Source organism: Penicillium rubens (assembly GCF_028828025.1).
Source record: "Penicillium rubens strain IBT 27055 chromosome Unknown utg000002l_segment0_segment0, whole genome shotgun sequence".
Taxonomy (NCBI): domain Eukaryota; kingdom Fungi; phylum Ascomycota; class Eurotiomycetes; order Eurotiales; family Aspergillaceae; genus Penicillium; species Penicillium rubens.
This window is the reverse complement of record NW_026890600.1, coordinates 731,106-748,814: the sequence shown is the minus strand read 5'-3', so window position 1 is coordinate 748,814 and position 17,709 is coordinate 731,106. Positions and strand designations below refer to the sequence as shown.

Here is a 17,709-nt window from a genome sequence, read left to right as displayed (position 1 = left end):
GAGTGTATTTTCATCTATTCATAACATCAAAGGGAACAGGAACGATCTACATCATAACCGTTTGCCATTATAACAAAAAAAAATTGGCCCAACGATTAAAAGCCGATCGAAATATCTAGCTCCTTGAAACATCTCTTTAAAAAGGTCCTTTTCGTCATAACGCGATTCACCCAAATAGTTCAAGAGTAAAGCGCGGTTTTGGAATCGGGGTTTCCATCAACCCAAAAGTAAGTAAAACACATTAGGTCATTCCAGTGTCATGAAATGGAATGCATCTACTGCTTCTCCTCAGTCTCGCCCTGGGCCTCGCCTTCGGCGGGGGCGTCCTTCATCTCGGCATCGCCCTCGGTGCTCTTCTTGGCAGCCTCCTCTTCGGCCTTCTTGGCCTCGAGCTCGGCGCGGCGCTTAGCGGCGGCCTCCTCCTCGGCCTTGCGGACGGCGTCACGCTCAGCCTCGACCTTCTCCTTGTAGCGCTGGATAATAGGGCCGGCGATGAAGCGGATGTCATCCATCTTGGCGACGTAGACGGACTTGATGGTGTCTTCGCCTTCCTCGTAGAGCCAGTCCTGAAGTAATGCGTTAGTATGGCTGACCAAAGAAATTATTGAACAATGCTGATTCGAAACTCACCTCGGTGTCCATGAGCTTGGCCTTCAACTTCTCCTTCTCCTCCTCGCTGGCGAACTCGGCGTACACGCCATCGATCTTGTCACGGAGCTCGTAGATGGAGGCCTCAAGCTCGTTCTTCTTCTCGTCGGTCTCGGCGACAAGCTTGTCTTCCATGTACATGGCGTTCTCGCGCTCGGTCCAGGCCTCCTTGGTGGCCTGGTCGAAGCCGCCGGTAGCGGAGGCAATGGGGAGATCACCCTTGCGAACCTGCTTCTTAACCTTGCGGGTCTTCTTGGGCTGCTCTTCCTTGGAGTCGGTGTCCATCTCATCCTCCTTCTTCTCCTCCTCGACGGGCTCCTCGACCTCCATATCCTCGACGTAGTATCCAGACTCGACGTTAAGGATACCGTGCAGGTTGAGACGGGCCTTGAGCTTGCAGATCATGAAGTCGTTCTTCTCATCGGCCTGGACGCCCTTAACGGAGAAGCGGCCAATCCAGGGGTTGACCTTGCCGGGCATAGCCTCGGCTTCAGAGTAGCGGGCCTCGAGATCGAAGGGCTGCTTGCGGTAGAAAGTGAGAATCTTGGTGGAAGGCATAACATTGCCACGGCTGAAGACAGTGAGGCTAGTGTCCTCATCGGGGATCTCGGGAGACTGCTCCCAGGTGAAGTCGATGGGGTAGTTGACAATGTCGTGGACGGCGAAGTCACGGACACGGAAAACGGGGGAGAGGGTAGCACAGCTGAAGGCACAACCGCGGGCAATGGCCTCATCCTGGTTCAGGGTGAAGGACAGACCCTTGCCGAAGAACTTGCTAATGGTCTCCTTGATAGCGGGGACACGGGTGCAGCCACCGACCATCTCGATTTGGTCGATGTCTCCAACCTGGAGCTTGGCCTCGGAGAGTGCCTGCTCCAGAGGAACGGTCAGGCGGTCAAGGAGAGGCTTGACCATGAGCTCGAGCTCCTCACGCTTCAGCATAGCGCGGACATCAGTGTCCTCCATGAGGGACTCCACGCTCAGAGGTGCCATGGCGTTAGCGGACAGAACCTTCTTGAGCTTCTCGGCGGCAACCAAGGTGCGGGTCCAGGCCTTGCCGTTAGTGTGGATGTCAATCTTGAACTTCTCCTTGAACTCAACAGCGAGGTGCTCGGTGAGAGCCTTGTCGAAGTTACGGCCACCGAAGTGACGATCGTAGGCGGTAGCCTTCACGTTGAGTTCACCCTTGCGGAACTCAACAATGGAGGCAGTGTAGTCAGAGTAACCAATGTCGACGAACATCACACGGCGGGGCTTCTCCTCGGGGGTGGGGAGATCCAGCTTGGTGATACCCCAACCGAGAGCGGTAGCGGTGGTGTCGTTGATGAGACGCAGGACGTTGAGACCGGCAATATCGCCAGCATCGATCATAGCCCGGCGTTGCACATCAGTGAACCAAGCAGGAACGCTGATGGTGACGTCGGAGACAGGAGCGCGCAGTTCCTTGGCGGTGATGTCCTTGATCTTGGAAAGGTAGGAAGCGACCAACTGAGTGGCCGTGAACTTCTCCTTCTTGCCGAGGTAGCTGACCTCGACACCGGCCTGGCCATCGACGTCAACCAGGTTGCATGTGTTGTATTCCTGCTCGATGGCGACATCGGGATCGTTGAAAGAACGGCCGATCAGGCGCTTGAGAGAGCCGACGGTGTTCTTCAGGTTCGAGATTTCTCCACCCTTAGCGGCCTCACCGAGGGCGCGGCTGCGAGGTGTGAATCCAACGACGGAGCTAGAATAATTCCAAATCAGTATTCAGTTACCCAGTGACCAGCGGGGGGTTATGAGACGTACGGGGTCTGGCGGTTAGAAACCTCATTGGCAATCTATAATGTCAACAAATAGTTAGCGCAATTGCTCATATTTGTGAGGTCATGATCCATCTCGAAGAAGACTATAAATCCGAATCAAGACCGTGGGGTAATACGCACAATGTCAATGCCCTTGTTGCGGGCAACACCAATCTTGGTGCTTTGCGCACCCAGATCTATACCGACGACACTCATTATGGAATAAAGTAGGGGAATATGGGAGGTAGGGAGGGAGTGGGAGATGGAAGATTCAAACGAAGAAAAGTGAGAGAAGTCGGAGGGGAGAATTTGCACGCCACTCCACTATTATTGGAGGGGCGATGACCAAGTGTCAAGCGGTCTGGCTGATCTTTAGGCGCCGAACTAAGGGATTTCCAAATTTGGGGTATAAATGGATAACGTAAAATGTATCAGAATGTGCTTTCTTTCATTCATTTCCTCTCTCTGACTGGTCTATATACCTTTCTTAGCATCCGGACTGTGCTGGTACCTCGTCGAACCTTCTGGCGGCTGCTGGACCACCCACTTTCACCGCCTACTTTTGCCTAGCAGAATTGAAAATCTGATCACCGCCCTATGAGGAATCTACGGTGGGTCATTGGCTATACACATGTTCTTGGGACTTCAATGTTGTTTTGGATTCTAAAAGCTATAGAATTGAGAGGAAAGCAAGATCTCCAGGCTAAAAGGAAATAAGAATAGGACGGTCAAAAAACCTATGCCGAGCGGCGAAGCAGTCGAACTGGAAAAAAAAAAAAAAAAAAAAAAAGGGAGAAAAAGAGGAAAAAAAGAAGAAAAGGACTAAAACTGACGTCATGCACGGTACATATGTTCCTGTTAGACAATAATATCTTGAGGTGGGTCACGGGGTTTGAAAGGAGCTCGGCGCCAAGTCGCTCGGCACCATTTATTCTGACTCTCTGTAGGCCGGAGGGATGATTTCAGAGCGTCCGGTATGGTATGTGCCTGATGGACGGGTGAGTCCAAGGTCATCGTGCTCGGATGCAGAACCCATGGGCTTCGGAGTGACTCCATAATCAAAGTGGTTCTCCGAATAGTGACCATCGACGCTCACCGAGCCCGTTGATGCCCGGGCTTGGCGGGCATAAGAGGGCTTCTTTTGGTCTTCTTCACTCATCAGGAGGTTTTCCACGTTCTGTGGTGTGGCAATCGAGCTAGAACCGCAATCCGATCCACTGAGTACAGAGTCAGTCGAATGGCGAAAGTGAGCAGGTAACTGGTACTGAGAATTTGCAGGATTTTCCATTGCGCTGACCATTCGTGCGAGTGCGGGCCCAGGGCCGGCAGTGTTGACATAAAACCCATCAACCTGCTGCTTGGCAGGTGCAAATCGGCCGTCCACATTCTCCGATGGGCGGATAGGGACAGATTTCCGGCGTACAATACCGGTGCGGAAGGTGTCGACATCCACATTGAACTCATCGCCCTGCTCTTTTGCCCGTTCAACTGCTTCTCCTGGCGTGGTATGGTCATCAGCAGTGGCAGCATCGGCCCGTGGTCCACCCCAAGTTCTCTGACCGGCTGTGAAAATGCCATAGACCATGTAGATCCAGTTGAAGAACGGGTTAACAATGAACATGATTGGGTAAAGCCAGGCTTTATAGCGTCCGAGACGTAGTCCAAAGTACAGCATGAGTAAGTAATTTAATCCCAAGGAGACCCCCAGGAACCCCACAGGAAGGTCCTTTGCCTTCTTTGATGTTGTAAGCAGTGAGACGATCATCATGAAGAAGAGCAGAGCAGTCGTTCGGACCGTGTTTTGCATGAATCGAACCAGACATAGAAGGGGATAGCGCACCCAGAGCCGGGCGTCAGTGATCATGCAAACCTCGTTTGTGATGAAACCTAAAAACCATCGTCGGCGTTGCTTCAAGAGAGTACTAAAGGTCTGGACAGCTTCGGTCTTGCAGAAGGCGCTCATACATAGTTGAATTTGATACCGCTCCGTGGCACCAATCATGAACAAGTGGGTTAGCCATCGGTCTTCTCCAAGATGACATTTTCCGTAGTCGAAGAGATCGTCACATTGCTCAGCCTTGTCCGCAAAGTAATACTTGGCCATCTTACGAAAAGCGGAGAAGCGTAAAATAGTCAAAGCTCCAGGGAGGCAGGTCACTGCGCCGCAGCCAGATTCAACGGATCGTTCAAGAAGCTGACCATGGACGTATTCCATGTCCTGAAGAATTGTCAGCAAGCTGTTTTTCTCCGTCGTCGACGTAATGATGCCCGTCATTGCAAGCATATTGCGTTTGCTGCCTGGCTTAAGTTCCATGTCGTACATGAAGTTCTGCAGGCAAACTCGATCAAGGATGCAGTCGGAATCGATAAAAAGAACGAACAGATTGTCATGTCTCTTCAGGTAATCAGCATACACCTTGTCGATGAGCTTGAAAGTATGCTTTTGGCAGTGCCTTTTACCGCCATGTTTGAAGCGAGATACCGTGATCCGTGCACCCTTGTATATACAGTCAATGCTCTGAGGATAGCTCTCCAGTGTGATCGGAATACCAAGATGGTCGAGGACGCGGAGATACGGCTCGTCGACCTTGCCGCCATCGTACGAAAGAAAGACATGGATGCAATTTGCAGGATAGTCGCAGTCGACCACGGAGTTGATGGCTTTAATCAAGACTGTTGGGTCCTCCTTGTATACTGGCATCACAACCACAGTCTTCGGGGCCGTCCGATCATCCAGCACTCGTTTGATCCTCTTTTTTCTCCCAAGTGAATTTGTAGTGAGACCGTAAACACAGAATAGCCATGGGCCGACCAGAAGAGCAGAAAAAGCCCAAAATGCAAACACTTGAAACCCATGCACTATTTCGCGGGGTAAGTGAACTGTGATCTGTGGTGGCAACGGCAGTGTCACGAGCATGACTGGAAGGAATGCCAGTCTATTATATGCGTTCGTCAGTTGAGGACTCCAAATGAAGCTGCAAGGTAACGGGTCCCTGATGTTCAAGGAACCTACCGTATCACTGTGAACAAGAAAATCATCACCACGGCCAGAACCCTTACACTCCGATGGTCTGCTTTCATCCACACCTTGATCAGGCAGTAGATGAAGGCGCTTAGCCAGAGAAACCATTCAAATAGGGCTGCAAGCATCAATGGCCCGACAATTGAGAGGTATACTATCTGTTGAGGATGGTCAGGATGGCATCGGAAACCCAGAAGGAAAGGGAGAGGGGAGCATACATCCTTGGTCGGCCAGGTCTCGTGGACCGGCGAACCCCTTTGTGATGGAATCATTTTGGTCTGAGAAAACTCTTTCCTAACCTGTTGGATGTCGAAAGCAGCAACTCAAGTTCAAGTTGAAGGGTCCAAATGTATTGTATAGTTATGGAGAATAACGACCTGAACATCATGTATGATTAGCAGAACTGGGGACCTCAAACTCGACCGGCAGATACTCACAACCCAGGCCTTATAATGTTACTATCCAGGAGGTGAATTGGGTACCCAAGTCACAACCGTCCTGGAAAGAATACTCAATTGAAGATATTCATGGATGTGATATTTGATAAGAGTGAATCCCCCGTGACAAGATGAGTACGAAATGAGGTTTCTCAAGAAAGGGGAAATAAAGTCAGCACATCAATACCTAAGCAACCTTGGAACCCATGGACCTTCCTTGGAAACTGGTCACGGCCTTTGGGAAGGTGCAATGTGCGTCAGGTGCTTGCACTTTGACGATGTTGACCTCGGGACGTAAAATATGAGTACATAATGTCAGTATTGCGGTCAGACCCATACTTCCGCCTGAAACAATTACTATTTATACATCTACCATCTATTGACATTCCAATTCTTCAGATACAATGCAGACAATAGAAGACAATGTATAGACAATGTCAAATTGCCCGAAAGGGAATAGTACGAGGTCACGCTAACCAATTGCAGACTAGCGTCTGTCTCAGGCGCCACTGGAGCTCAAAAAAAATTCCCAGATCCTCCCCGCTGCGATACTGTCCCAAGCGCAATAGCATTCTGAATAGCGCATTAATCAATCTATAAAGGTATTGTTCATACGTCCCAACATTATCCATAGATCTCCTCCGATCCCTTGTTCACCCGCATTTTCTGCTTTCTCTGACATCTCCGTCGCGTCTAATCTTCCTGCTTATCATCTTTTTTTTTCCTAACCGAAATAGTCTCCGCATACAATTCACAACAATGGCCGAAGAACAAAAGACCCCAGTTGTCAACGCCGAGGCTGAGAAGGATGTCCAGAATGTCCTCGCCGAGCTGAAGGAGGAAGGCGCCTCCGAGCAGCCCGCTCAGGACGCCGACGAGGCCCGCATTGTCGCCGAAGCTGCTAAGCTCGGAGAGAAGTCTGAGAAAGCCGAGGAGAAGTCCGATGAGAAGACCGCAGAGCCCCAGACTGAGAGACGCGAGACCCGCACTTTCCAGCGCGATGGCCGCGGTAACCGTGGCCCTCGCCAGAACAACGCCAAGTTCGATCCCTCTACCCAGGAGGTAACGGACGACCCTGTGCAGATCCGCAAGCAGGTATGAACCATTACAAAGGCTCCCCCACTAGATCTCAACTGACGCGCACACCCTAGGTCGAATTCTACTTCTCCGATTCCAACCTCCCTATGGACAAGTTCCTTCTCTCCAAGGTTGGCGGCAGCGCCAACAACGCCGTGCCCCTTGAGCTCCTCCACTCCTTCAAGCGCATGCGCCGCTTCCAACCCTTCAGCGCGATCGTCGAGGCCCTCAAGACCTCAGAGAACGTCGAGCTGACGGAAAACGACACCGCCGTCAAGCGCAAGGTCCCTCTGCCCGAGTCCGTGAACGAGCACGATGCCAAGGCCGTCAAGGTCTTCGAGGATGCCGCCATGGCCCGATCCATCTACGTCAAGGGCTTCGGCTTTGGTGAGGAGGAGCCCACTACACAGCTCGACATTGAGGCTCTCTTCGCCCCCTACGGTCCCACAAACGCCATCCGTCTGCGCCGCACCAACGACAAGACTTTCAAGGGTAGCGTCTTTGTTGAGTTCGAGTCTGAGGAGAAGCAGAAGGCCTTCCTCGCTCTGGAGAAGAAGCCCCAGTGGAAGGAGAATGATCTGATCTTCAAGAGCAAGAAGGAGTACTGCGATGAGAAGGTCGAGGAGATCAAGAATGGCAACGTCTACCCCTCCAACGCCCGCAACACCGGCGGCCGTGGACGTGGTGGTCGTGGTGGTCGCGGCGGTCGTGGTCGTGGTGGTGGCCGTGGCCGTGGCGGCCGTGATGGTCGTGACCGCAACGACCGTAACGACCGCGACTGGCGCGAACGCCGCACCGAGGACCAGAAGAATGGCTTCCAGGCTCCCCGTGAGGCTCAGAAGGATTCTCGGTAAGTCACACTGATCTGATATCTGCAGTGAGTGAATAAGTACTGACTTCAATTATAGTGGCGTCCCAGTCGTGCAGAGCACCCAGAAGCGCTCCCGCGAGGATGAGGGCACCAACGGTGGCGATCACCCCGCTAAGAAGGTTGATGCCAAGGAATAAGGCATCTAGTTTCGGCGGATTGCAATGACTTGTCTTGTCTTTAATTCTTGTTCTCTGATTTCGGTCGATCGGCGGGATTCAAAAAGTATTGCGGATTGGAGATCCGACCTGCCTCTGTTTTCCGATTATTTCATACAGGTGAACCTTCTCTCGGCGTTATGTCATTTCATTACGAGCATCTACGGGTTGGCTAGGCAGGCCTCGGTGGCTACGATTAACCGGGGCCCAGGGTTTGATATGTACAAATGAGACATTTGAACGGACTGTTCTCAAAATCCTTCCTATCACGAAAAGTCTAGGAGTAACTTAGGACTAGACTCCCTACATGACTGCAATGTTGGTATATCAGATATCTAGAACTCTAGATCATAGGCCAAGGTATCGTCGCACAGCTCCTCTCGCATTTTATGAACCCTTCAAGGCGTCAGCAAATCAACCCAAGGTCCTCCCCGATCCAAGGACGAAGGGAACTTACTCCAAATGAGCAGGGTGCACTGCGTAGGTAGCGATATGCTCGGCGGTCTCCAAAACAGCAACAAGTCCCATATCGAAGCCCTGGGCACGCGGAAGCGAAATCGGCAGCGGGGGACCGCTCTGCAGCGACAGCAGTCCTATTGCAAGTTTTATATAAGACTATGTCTCAATATGAGCTCCAGGGTGCCGCCTACCAGGAATCTTTCCCACCATTCCCTGACATGTCTCCTTCCAGGTGGCGATCTGGGCCGGGGTGACGCCAGGCTTAAGGCGGAAGAGGACTTGGGGCGTTATTAGTGATCAATCATTTCGTATATTTTGACATTCGGCTGTATCCAACTAACCAATGTGATAAACTGGCATTTTTCGTTGTCTCTTCACAAACAAGAATAGATGTAGGTTGTATGTTACCCAGGTTTAGTCCGGGGATTGTGTCGTTATGATCGGCGGGTGGGGTTCTCGGGGTATGCCCGATGTCTTGTATGGAGAGTACGGATATCCAGAGTATCTCAAATATTTGAACAGGCTACTTAGAGAATATTCAACGCAGTCTGTCAATTTGAGCTACTCAGTCTAGAGTTTCTTTGTATTGGACTCGGGAGGCGTATACCAACCCTTAGATACAACGAGATCAGCCAATTAAGATGAATCTTGAATTGCAACCTAAGTCTAGCAATAATAAAATATTAGGAAAGGAGTGTACTGTAGAAAAAGGCAGAAGAATATGCGCTAAAAAGAGACATCATTGCAACTACGTCGGTAGACTGTTATAGCCCTTGGGAACATTGCAACTATCCACATTTCCTAAATGCTTTGTATGGCGGTTTAACATAGCAAAGTCTTCAAGCATTTACCCCATTAATCAGCTAGTAAAATACTAGATGGAGAGGAAGTGCACTACTACGTATGAATGCAAGGCTAACTACTCATATCTGCTATGCCCCTATCCATGGATACTTAGGACTAGGAATAATGATGTGCAAGTAATACTCAGCCCGTAGGGTATATATAAAGTAGATAATCTATGGCAAACAAATAACCTATACTATATAAACCTTTACGATCTTCATTCTCCTTCTCCTTCTTCTTCTTCCTTCAACCATCTTCCTCTTTCGCGTCTGTTACCTTCAACAACTTACAGAGCACAACAACTTACACAGCACTTTGACTATCACTCCACGGCCTTCTACAAGCCCTCGGCTGGTATATTTCCCTTATCACTTACTTCGTAGCTTCCTCCCTTTCAACTTCCTCTCATTTTGTTTTTCACCTTCCTCTCACTTAATCACCTCGTTTGACATCCGTCAAGACACTACTTCTTCAAGACTGACTTATTCAGGACCCTCTATTCTCATTGTTAGTGCTCACTCACAAGATCGAGTTTGAGCCAAGTAAGTGACCTACAACTGAGCCCATGATTTTACCCGATCTAACCCGTTTATCATTACAGAAAGATACACCCTCCTCCAAATTTACCGTGGCAAAGTTTGCCAGGCGCCTTATCTCAGCAGCACTAAGAGCCTCAAGCCTCAAGCCAGGTAAAGAACCTCTAATTCAATATTCTCTTCGGCTCTAATCCACCATTCCATTCCTGCAGGTATCAAGTCCCCCATTTCGACATCATGGATGATCCCAACGAGCCATTCAGTTATCACCATGACGTGATAGAGGCTTCGAAGCGCATGACACGAGGCAGTGATGAGCTCGACTGGTACAACGCGACGACTGCATTTTCTGAAGACAAGTACAAAGGCAAGCGCCAAATGGATTTAAGAAAAACCAGAGCCGGTACTTCGACAGTGGACCTTTTTCAACGGTTCCATACGACAATCGTGTGTGGTGCAGAGGCTACGCGTCTCCAAGACGGCAAAACCTGCGCCGTATATTCCAAGTCCCGTGCCCTTCTCTCCTTTTTCATTGGAGGGGGAATGGAGATTCCTCATTTCGGTCTACGTCTTCGCCTAGAAGTGCAAAACTCCAAAACACTGTACCGTGATTTCACTATGGTATGGACTGCCTGGGACGACGATGGCTTTGACTCCGAAAGAATCCCCACCTTCACCCCGTCTGATACGGAGAGGTTCACCTTTTCGGCATCATTGACAGATGTGAATCTCAAGAAGGTTAAGCTTGATGAAAACTCAGCAAAAGCATGCAATGGAAAAGATGGCGCGGAAGCCTTCGAAATTCAATGGACATCTCACACTATTCCACAAATGGTCTCGGGTTTCCAGATACCGGACGCGGAACTGGAACGGTTGTTCCGACCTGAGCAAATCGAAACATTTCAGCGATTTCGGAATATGCGCGGAAAGAACATCTCTATCCGTGTCGTGACTCGGATTCAGCGTGATGAGATTCTACATAACTGGTGTGGTATGGCTGCTATGCCTCGGCCAACATTGCCCCCATACCCATATTACGCATGTCGCTATGTTAAACAGGCAAAAATGTTTACAATGATGAAGGCGATCCCCCCAGTTACGGACCCCACAATCAAACATCATCATCGACGCCGAAAATTCGGATGGCAAAGTATGGCAGATAGTGGGTTTCAGGAGACTCCTGAGCTATTCACTCACACAAATGCCCCGTTTACCGTGTTCCTTAACGAGAGAGAATACGAGGCAATCCGGATGATTGGGTTACTCCGAGAAGCAGATGCCCAGAAAGAGACGGCTATCACGCAGTTCAACAATTTTTACGAATTCGAGCTTTTCCGAGCGTCTGATGTTCATAACGTCAAAGGCAAGGGACTCGATGAATACTTCTACGGAGTCATCGACGCGAAGTTTATACTTCGAGATCGAGAAGACGCCCATGAGATGTTAGAACAAGCGATGCCCCTCCCGCAACCTGGAACGCCTGTGACCATTTCCCCAAAGCGGCTAAAAGCCAGTGAAGAACCTCGCAAAGTTAACGAGAACCGGCTTTGGCAGGGCGTGGTTGTCCCTTCGCAAGGAATATCTTCTATTGTTGATCGCCAGTCTTCTTATCATGCAATCTGTGTGCGGCTGAAAAGACCAGCGATCCAGGAGTCGATAGGGACGAGACTGAATTTAGCAGGGTTTGCAACCTTTGGCTCGCCCAATCCAGCGATTGTACAAGCACGCCGGGCCATCAGATATGCGATGTGGGGAAATGACCGTCTAGCTATTGCTAGGGACAATAAAATGAAACGCCTGCTGTTGGCCCACGACAATGCAACCATCGAGTTCCATCGGCATACAGACCTGGTCGATCAAAAGACGAGCCAATTCATCAATAACATCCAGAGAACCCGGAACGAGGAGCAAATCAAGGCAATTCGATCCGCATTCTCCGATGGAAGTCTATGGTGGAACTTTCTTTCTCTCATCACAGGTCCCCCCGGCACTGGCAAAACTTCTGTGTCTGTCTCAATTGCCGCCCATTGCCTTGAGCGAAAGTGGCCGCTCCTGATTGTCTGCGCCTCCAACCGTGGCCTTGATGTAATTACGGAACGCATCGTTGGGTATATGGAAGATAAAAAGATCTCTATGGCGGGATTTTACAGGCTAGGGACCGATTACCGCGAGTCACACGAAATGCAAATGCCGCGAGAATCGTCCTCGCACGCACGCGATGAAGACGAGAGTGACGACGAGAATGAAGATGAGGATGATTATTACCGAGAGGAACCGTCATTAATGTTCAGAAAGGTCTACCGAGATCTCCGAGAACGTGGCGTTGATCCGGAACTCCGGCAAGTTGTTATTTCCTCGGTGGAGGGGATCACGGATCCAAGCCACCGGTTTTCCCTGGGAGCGCATATCACCAACTCACTGGAAAGGATTATGGCAAAGGGGCAAGCAAAGCAGATCACGAGAGACGAAGCTGCTAGTGATATCTCTGTTAAAGAAAGGGATTGCTTGTGGGACCTTATAACCTCCCAAGAACTTCTCAGGAGGCAGGGCAACTTTTTCTTAGAGTCGACAGCCCTTGTTCCGGTATCAGGATCAACTTATGTGGATGAATCCCACACTTGGACAAGCCACGCAAAACTTGTCAGAGAGCAGAAGAGGCTTTGGCTGAACCTGCAAGAGCTCTACATGAAGAACGCAAAGATAGTTTTGTGTACTGCATCAACTGCTGGTCGAAAGGCGCTCCGAAGCTTTCGGCCCTCATACCTAATTGTCGAAGACGCGTCTCAAATGGTCGAGTCACAGGCGCTGAATGGGATCATGCGCAATCTCAACGGGTTAAAAAAAGTAATCCTCAGTGGGGATACTGCACAGCTTCCACCAACCGTGACATCGAGGGGATCAAATGAGTGTTTTAACACGGAACAGCTCTCGCTACTTGAGCGAATGATTCAAACCGGCCATCCTCACACACAGCTACGAACGCAGTACCGGATGGCTCCTGACGTCTGCAAGCATGTGAGCGGAAGCTTTTACGATTCGAACCTGACGACTCATCAATCGTGCTTCAATAGACGAAAGGCAAAGGACTTCTCTACGAGAATGGCCCGCTGGTATGACTGTAGGCGCGGAACTTCCTATTTCGTGTCTGTTGACGGATCTTCACTTTGGCGCCGCAGAGGCTCGACATCTGTTCTTAATCCAGAATATGTCGACTTCATTTGCGGATTGGTCAGTCAGATGATTAGGGGTGGAATTCTGCAGAACGAGATCTTGATACTTTCATTCTACGATGAAGAACGCCGTGCTCTGTCTTCTTTGCTGCATGACAATTTGCACCTGAGAGCAATCCAAGTCAAAAGCGTCGACGCCTCCCAGGGGAGTGAGAGTCCCTTTGTCATCCTGTCAACAACTCGACCAGGGGGTCCAACGAGCATAAGATTTGTCAGAGACCGCAATCGACAGTGTGTTGCGCTCAGCCGAGCGCAAGATGGTCTCGTGATCGTGGGGCACGAGAATATGGCAAAAGGGCACCATGGTCGTGGGTACGACAGCTGGAGAAAGGTGATCCGAGATCATGATACGGCGGGCCGATTGATTCGGCGTGTGGGCAATCAGACAAAAGTGGTCGAGAAACTTGCGATCTCAGAGAAAGACTGGGAGCGTCTTCATTGATTAGGTTGGAGGGGAAAAAGGGAAAAACAGAAAAAAAGAAGGGGAAGGAAACGTGGAATATTTAAGGCTTTCCACTTGCATTTTTAAAAATGGAAAATACCAAAAAAATAACATTGTTAAGAGAGCCGATCTTTGAGAAGCTTTCGCATTAAATGCCAATCCTTCCAGGGCTGTGAGGTGTTTAAGTGAGATGGATGCCCCCGTGGTGGAGCCCAGTACGTGTCTTGCGGCTTTGCCAAGCCCAACTCCACAAACGCCTCAAAAGAAGTTTGAAAGGACAGTTTTATGATAGTCTTGGTATTTTGCTATGGCTGCATGTATATTATGTATGGAGTAGCCCAATAGTGATTGACACACGGCAGTTCTCCATGTTTCGATGTTCATCCCCTGGAATAGTTCCAGAGTATCCTTGGGGGCCATTCCCATCGCGTGCTCACCTGCTATTTTGGGTGTTCTTGGCGGGGGCCGGATATCTCAGATTGGGGGGATGTTCTACCTTATGATGACAGGGACTGCTGATCGTTTCCTGCCATAGACATCGGGATATTATTTGCACACATCATGCATCTCTGGGCACGTGTACCATGTGGGGGAAATGCTGTGTTTTATTTTGGACCCTTCAGGGCTGTGTGGACCTGTGGACCCTGTGTCTTGCTTCGATTCTTCTTTCGAAGTTCAGCTATTTTCTGTTCAGTCCTTATCGCATAAAGTTCTTCTCCTTATACACACCTCTTTACATCCATGGCTGGGAAAATTCAATCCCTTTGTCTCAGGTGCAACATTCTTGCATGATTTGACACATTCCATTGCTTTTTTCTTTTCTCTTTTTTCTGTACATATCATGAAACCTGCCTGGGAGCTGCAAGGGGGTCTTTCCCAGCGCCTGCGCGGAAAGCTTGAATCTGCGGCCATAATCGCCCTCGAAGTCGCCAGATCCCCTCAAGCCCATCTCGACCGTGCCTGGGCGGGCTACCGTGCATATTTCTTTTCAATTATTTTCATCTCCCTCGTCCTCTCCAAAGCCTTCCATATCTACGCCCACCTCAATGCCCTGACGGTCCTATCCCTGCTCGCCTGGGGCCCCACCTTCTTTTTGCTGGATATCCTGCTCATTCTAGGCGCGCGCAGCCTGGCCCGGTCATACGAATGGCGAACGACTCGGGATATAGCGGCTGTATTTATTGCGCTGTTCAGGTAGGCAGGCGTTCATCGCATTCACGAACAAATAGCGAATTTCTAATTATCCCCCCAGTCTATATGTCTCGTCGATGCTTTCCGCCAATCTCTCCTTTTACATCCACAAGGGTGTGGAGATCCACTGGCGCATCTCGAGCGGCTTCCACAAGGACAAGCCCGCCGCCACAACTGTTCTGTCAGCCCTGTTCGTCGCTATCCTTCTTGAGACGTCGATTTTGGTCGGCGCATTCTACGTCACACCGTATCTATCGTGGGTCACCGCAGCTTTCTTGAAAGTCTGGGGTGCAGTGTTATCCGCGACGTACCGCTACTTCCGTCCGAATAAGCAGGTTCTGCCACACCCGGATACCTACGAGCAAATTGCAATCGACGACTATGAAGTGGGTGATGACGACAACGACTCCATATCGGGGCTAGACGCCCCCCAAGACCCGCCTGTACAGAAAAGTCGGGCATTGCTGAAGCCCATTATCGTTGTATCGTGCAGCGCAATCCTACTTCTTCTCCGGGTCATTCGTCCCCATGATATGACTTACAATTTTCTCTCCGGATCTCTGCCTCTAGCCCCATTTGGCGGCCTCAAGCTTGGGTCTTCTGAGCAAGGTATCGCATCGTTGCCGGGTGATTTCACCTGGCTAGAAGGCAAAACTGCTCTCGATTCCTTCCCGACCTTCGATTGGTTACATACGGGTGATGCGGCAACTGCCTTCCCGAATTGGTCTCCCTTCCATATAAGTCACTTCAACAACACCGCACCCAAGAACTATACGTATGAACACTACAATCCGACGAAAGATCCTTTGCACATTCCCAATCTCCAGAATGACATTCTGGAGCCCATTCGTGACGTGCTTCACAGCGGAGACGTCAAGATCAAGCATATTATCCTCATCAAATTAGAGAGCAATAGGCAGGACGTGTTTCCATTCCGCTCAGACTCCTACATCATGGAGCACATCAAGAACTCTTGGAAGGGAAACATTCCCGACGAGGTTATGGATAAACTCGCGAATCTCACCCCCATCGCCGAAAGGTTCACCGGATTCGAGACTGGATTCAAGGAGAACAAGGATCGTCTACAGCCATACGGTGGCCTTAGCGCGAAAAAGGCTTACACATCCGGTACATACACCATGAAGAGTATCACGGGCACTATGTGCGGTGTGAGCCCTATGGCCGTCCAAGATAATCTTGAGTACCTGCACGACATTTACCAGCCTTGCCTGCCGCATATATTCCATGCGTTGAGCCAACAATCCAATATCACCAGTGACACTGAGGATTGGACGTCCTGGCCATGGCATTCTAAGTGGATGCAGTCCCACTATGGTACCTGGGACCACCAGGAAGACCTTACTCCTGTTATGGGGTTCAAAGATATCACGACGAAAGAATCAATCAATGAAGCCGGTGCTATATACATCCCGGAGGAACCAGAGGACGAGCAGAAATATGGTCATCCGGATCACACATTGAAGAACTATATACGGGATGCATTTTCGGAGGCCAAGAAGAACAACACTCGCCTCTTTATCGGCCATCTAACTCACAACACCCATACTCCTTGGTTCAAGCCTGGCGACTACGAGGAATACTTTGGGAATGGCGCTGGATGGAACGACAAGTTGAACCGGTACCTAAATACCATCAAGTATCAGGATGACTGGCTGGCTTCGATCCTTGAGGTTCTCGACGAGGCTGGAGTCGCCGATGAAACCCTGCTTGTCATGGCAGGTGACCAGTAAGTTCTATCCGTTTCTTACAACATACCAAACTTCCCGTTAACTCGATCACAGCGGTCTATCTCTGCCAAATGATGGTGGCATAACGGCCAACCATGACCCCCACGTCGGCAGTTTCCACGTTCCGCTACTCTTCGCCCATCCTAAGCTACCACCGGTCGAAATCAGCAGTGCCGTTCTCTCGACTCAAATTCTTCCTAGCCTCCTTGACATCCTAATCGAAACCTCTAATATCAACGAACAGTCGGCACATATATTGAAGGACCTACTTCCCTTATACGAGGGCCAGTCCTTGCTACGCCCACTTATCCCCGAGCAGGATAAGAAGCAAGAATGGCATTTCTCCACGATGAACCCTGGAGGAACATGGGTCTCTATGCGAGCAGCCGCGAAACCCTACCGGCTTGTCGTGCCACTCATCCAAGATGCCCCATGGCGCTTCACCGATGTTGTAGCCGACCCACTCGAGTCCGATCCCGAGGAAGACCTCAATATTGTCACTCTGTTTGATATTGTGCAGACGCGACACGGGACCGAAGCCGCGAGGTGGCTTAGCGAGGCTGCCCATGTCTCCCAGTGGTGGATTGCAGAGAACCACCGACGCTGGGGGTATAGTCCCGATGAACCGAGGACATCTTGAAGTTCTCTCGGGTGATGTCATTGATTCGGCCAGGAGCAGAGAATCCGAAGATTATGTTGCTAGGACCCGGTCAGGCACCGGAGATCCAGCCGGACGGGTTCCGGAACTCACACACATACGCATACCGTGCCGCGGAGTACAATTTGTTCAATCACGCACATAATGGCGGGTCCGACTTGTCGATATCCCATCGACATGATCGTCAAACCGATCACACTGTGACAATCGGACGATTTCTCTCATACTTCCGCCTGCAATTTTACGGTGTCTTGTTCGGTTTATTCACGCCATTGTTCATCTGTTTAGCGATTTGGGGTATACAGTGCATAGCGACCACTTGGGACTTTGGCTCTTTCAGTTTTGGGAATTCATTGCACATATCTGCATATACATACATATTTCTGCTTTTCGATGTAATTACTGGCATTTTCGAACAAATACATACTGCTACGATTCCTTTAGACAGAGACGGACTGGGAAGAAAGGAATGACAGAGAGAGAGTATAGAACAGGTGCTGTCGCCGTGGATGTCTGCCCCCTCCAGCTACCTAGCTACCTCTGCCCCTCGCCTGTACCTCCAGTCGCCAATGTCCCGCAAGTTCCGCGGCCATCCTTCAGATACT

At 50.2% G+C, this 17,709-nt stretch overlaps 6 protein-coding genes across 6 annotated transcripts; 3 read left to right on the top strand and 3 right to left on the bottom strand.

Moving 5' to 3' along the window:
- Nucleotides 1-275: 275 nt before the first annotated feature.
- hsp88 (Hsp70 chaperone Hsp88) lies at nucleotides 276-2,648 on the bottom strand (the record flags this gene model as incomplete). Its single annotated transcript, XM_061212416.1, has 4 exons — nucleotides 276-566; nucleotides 631-2,374; nucleotides 2,437-2,468; nucleotides 2,574-2,648. 4 exons carry the CDS (start codon nucleotides 2,646-2,648, stop codon nucleotides 276-278), a joined length of 2,142 nt encoding a protein of 713 aa, XP_061069437.1.
- Nucleotides 2,649-3,360: 712 nt separating this feature from the next.
- On the bottom strand, nucleotides 3,361-5,726 carry chsD (chitin synthase D; the record flags this gene model as incomplete). The annotated part of the gene is made up of 3 exons (XM_061212415.1): nucleotides 3,361-5,368; nucleotides 5,446-5,612; nucleotides 5,673-5,726. The coding sequence occupies 3 exons, from the start codon at nucleotides 5,724-5,726 to the stop codon at nucleotides 3,361-3,363; spliced, it is 2,229 nt and encodes a 742-aa protein (XP_061069436.1).
- Nucleotides 5,727-6,650: 924 nt separating this feature from the next.
- On the top strand, nucleotides 6,651-7,976 carry N7525_002725 (tRNA maturation protein LHP1; the record flags this gene model as incomplete). The annotated part of the gene is made up of 3 exons (XM_002559669.2): nucleotides 6,651-6,986; nucleotides 7,043-7,818; nucleotides 7,877-7,976. The coding sequence occupies 3 exons, from the start codon at nucleotides 6,651-6,653 to the stop codon at nucleotides 7,974-7,976; spliced, it is 1,212 nt and encodes a 403-aa protein (XP_002559715.2).
- Nucleotides 7,977-8,329: 353 nt separating this feature from the next.
- On the bottom strand, nucleotides 8,330-8,813 carry N7525_002724 (Dabb family protein; the record flags this gene model as incomplete). The annotated part of the gene is made up of 4 exons (XM_061212414.1): nucleotides 8,330-8,390; nucleotides 8,452-8,587; nucleotides 8,645-8,731; nucleotides 8,795-8,813. 4 exons carry the CDS (start codon nucleotides 8,811-8,813, stop codon nucleotides 8,330-8,332), a joined length of 303 nt encoding a protein of 100 aa, XP_061069435.1.
- A 1,259-nt stretch (nucleotides 8,814-10,072) lies between these two features.
- On the top strand, nucleotides 10,073-13,507 carry N7525_002723 (uncharacterized protein; the record flags this gene model as incomplete). The annotated part of the gene is made up of 1 exon (XM_002559671.1): nucleotides 10,073-13,507. One exon carries the CDS (start codon nucleotides 10,073-10,075, stop codon nucleotides 13,505-13,507), a length of 3,435 nt encoding a protein of 1,144 aa, XP_002559717.1.
- An 841-nt stretch (nucleotides 13,508-14,348) lies between these two features.
- Nucleotides 14,349-17,086, top strand: N7525_002722 (uncharacterized protein; the record flags this gene model as incomplete). The annotated part of the gene is made up of 3 exons (XM_002559672.1): nucleotides 14,349-14,701; nucleotides 14,760-16,445; nucleotides 16,501-17,086. 3 exons carry the CDS (start codon nucleotides 14,349-14,351, stop codon nucleotides 17,084-17,086), a joined length of 2,625 nt encoding a protein of 874 aa, XP_002559718.1.
- Nucleotides 17,087-17,709: the final 623 nt, after the last annotated feature.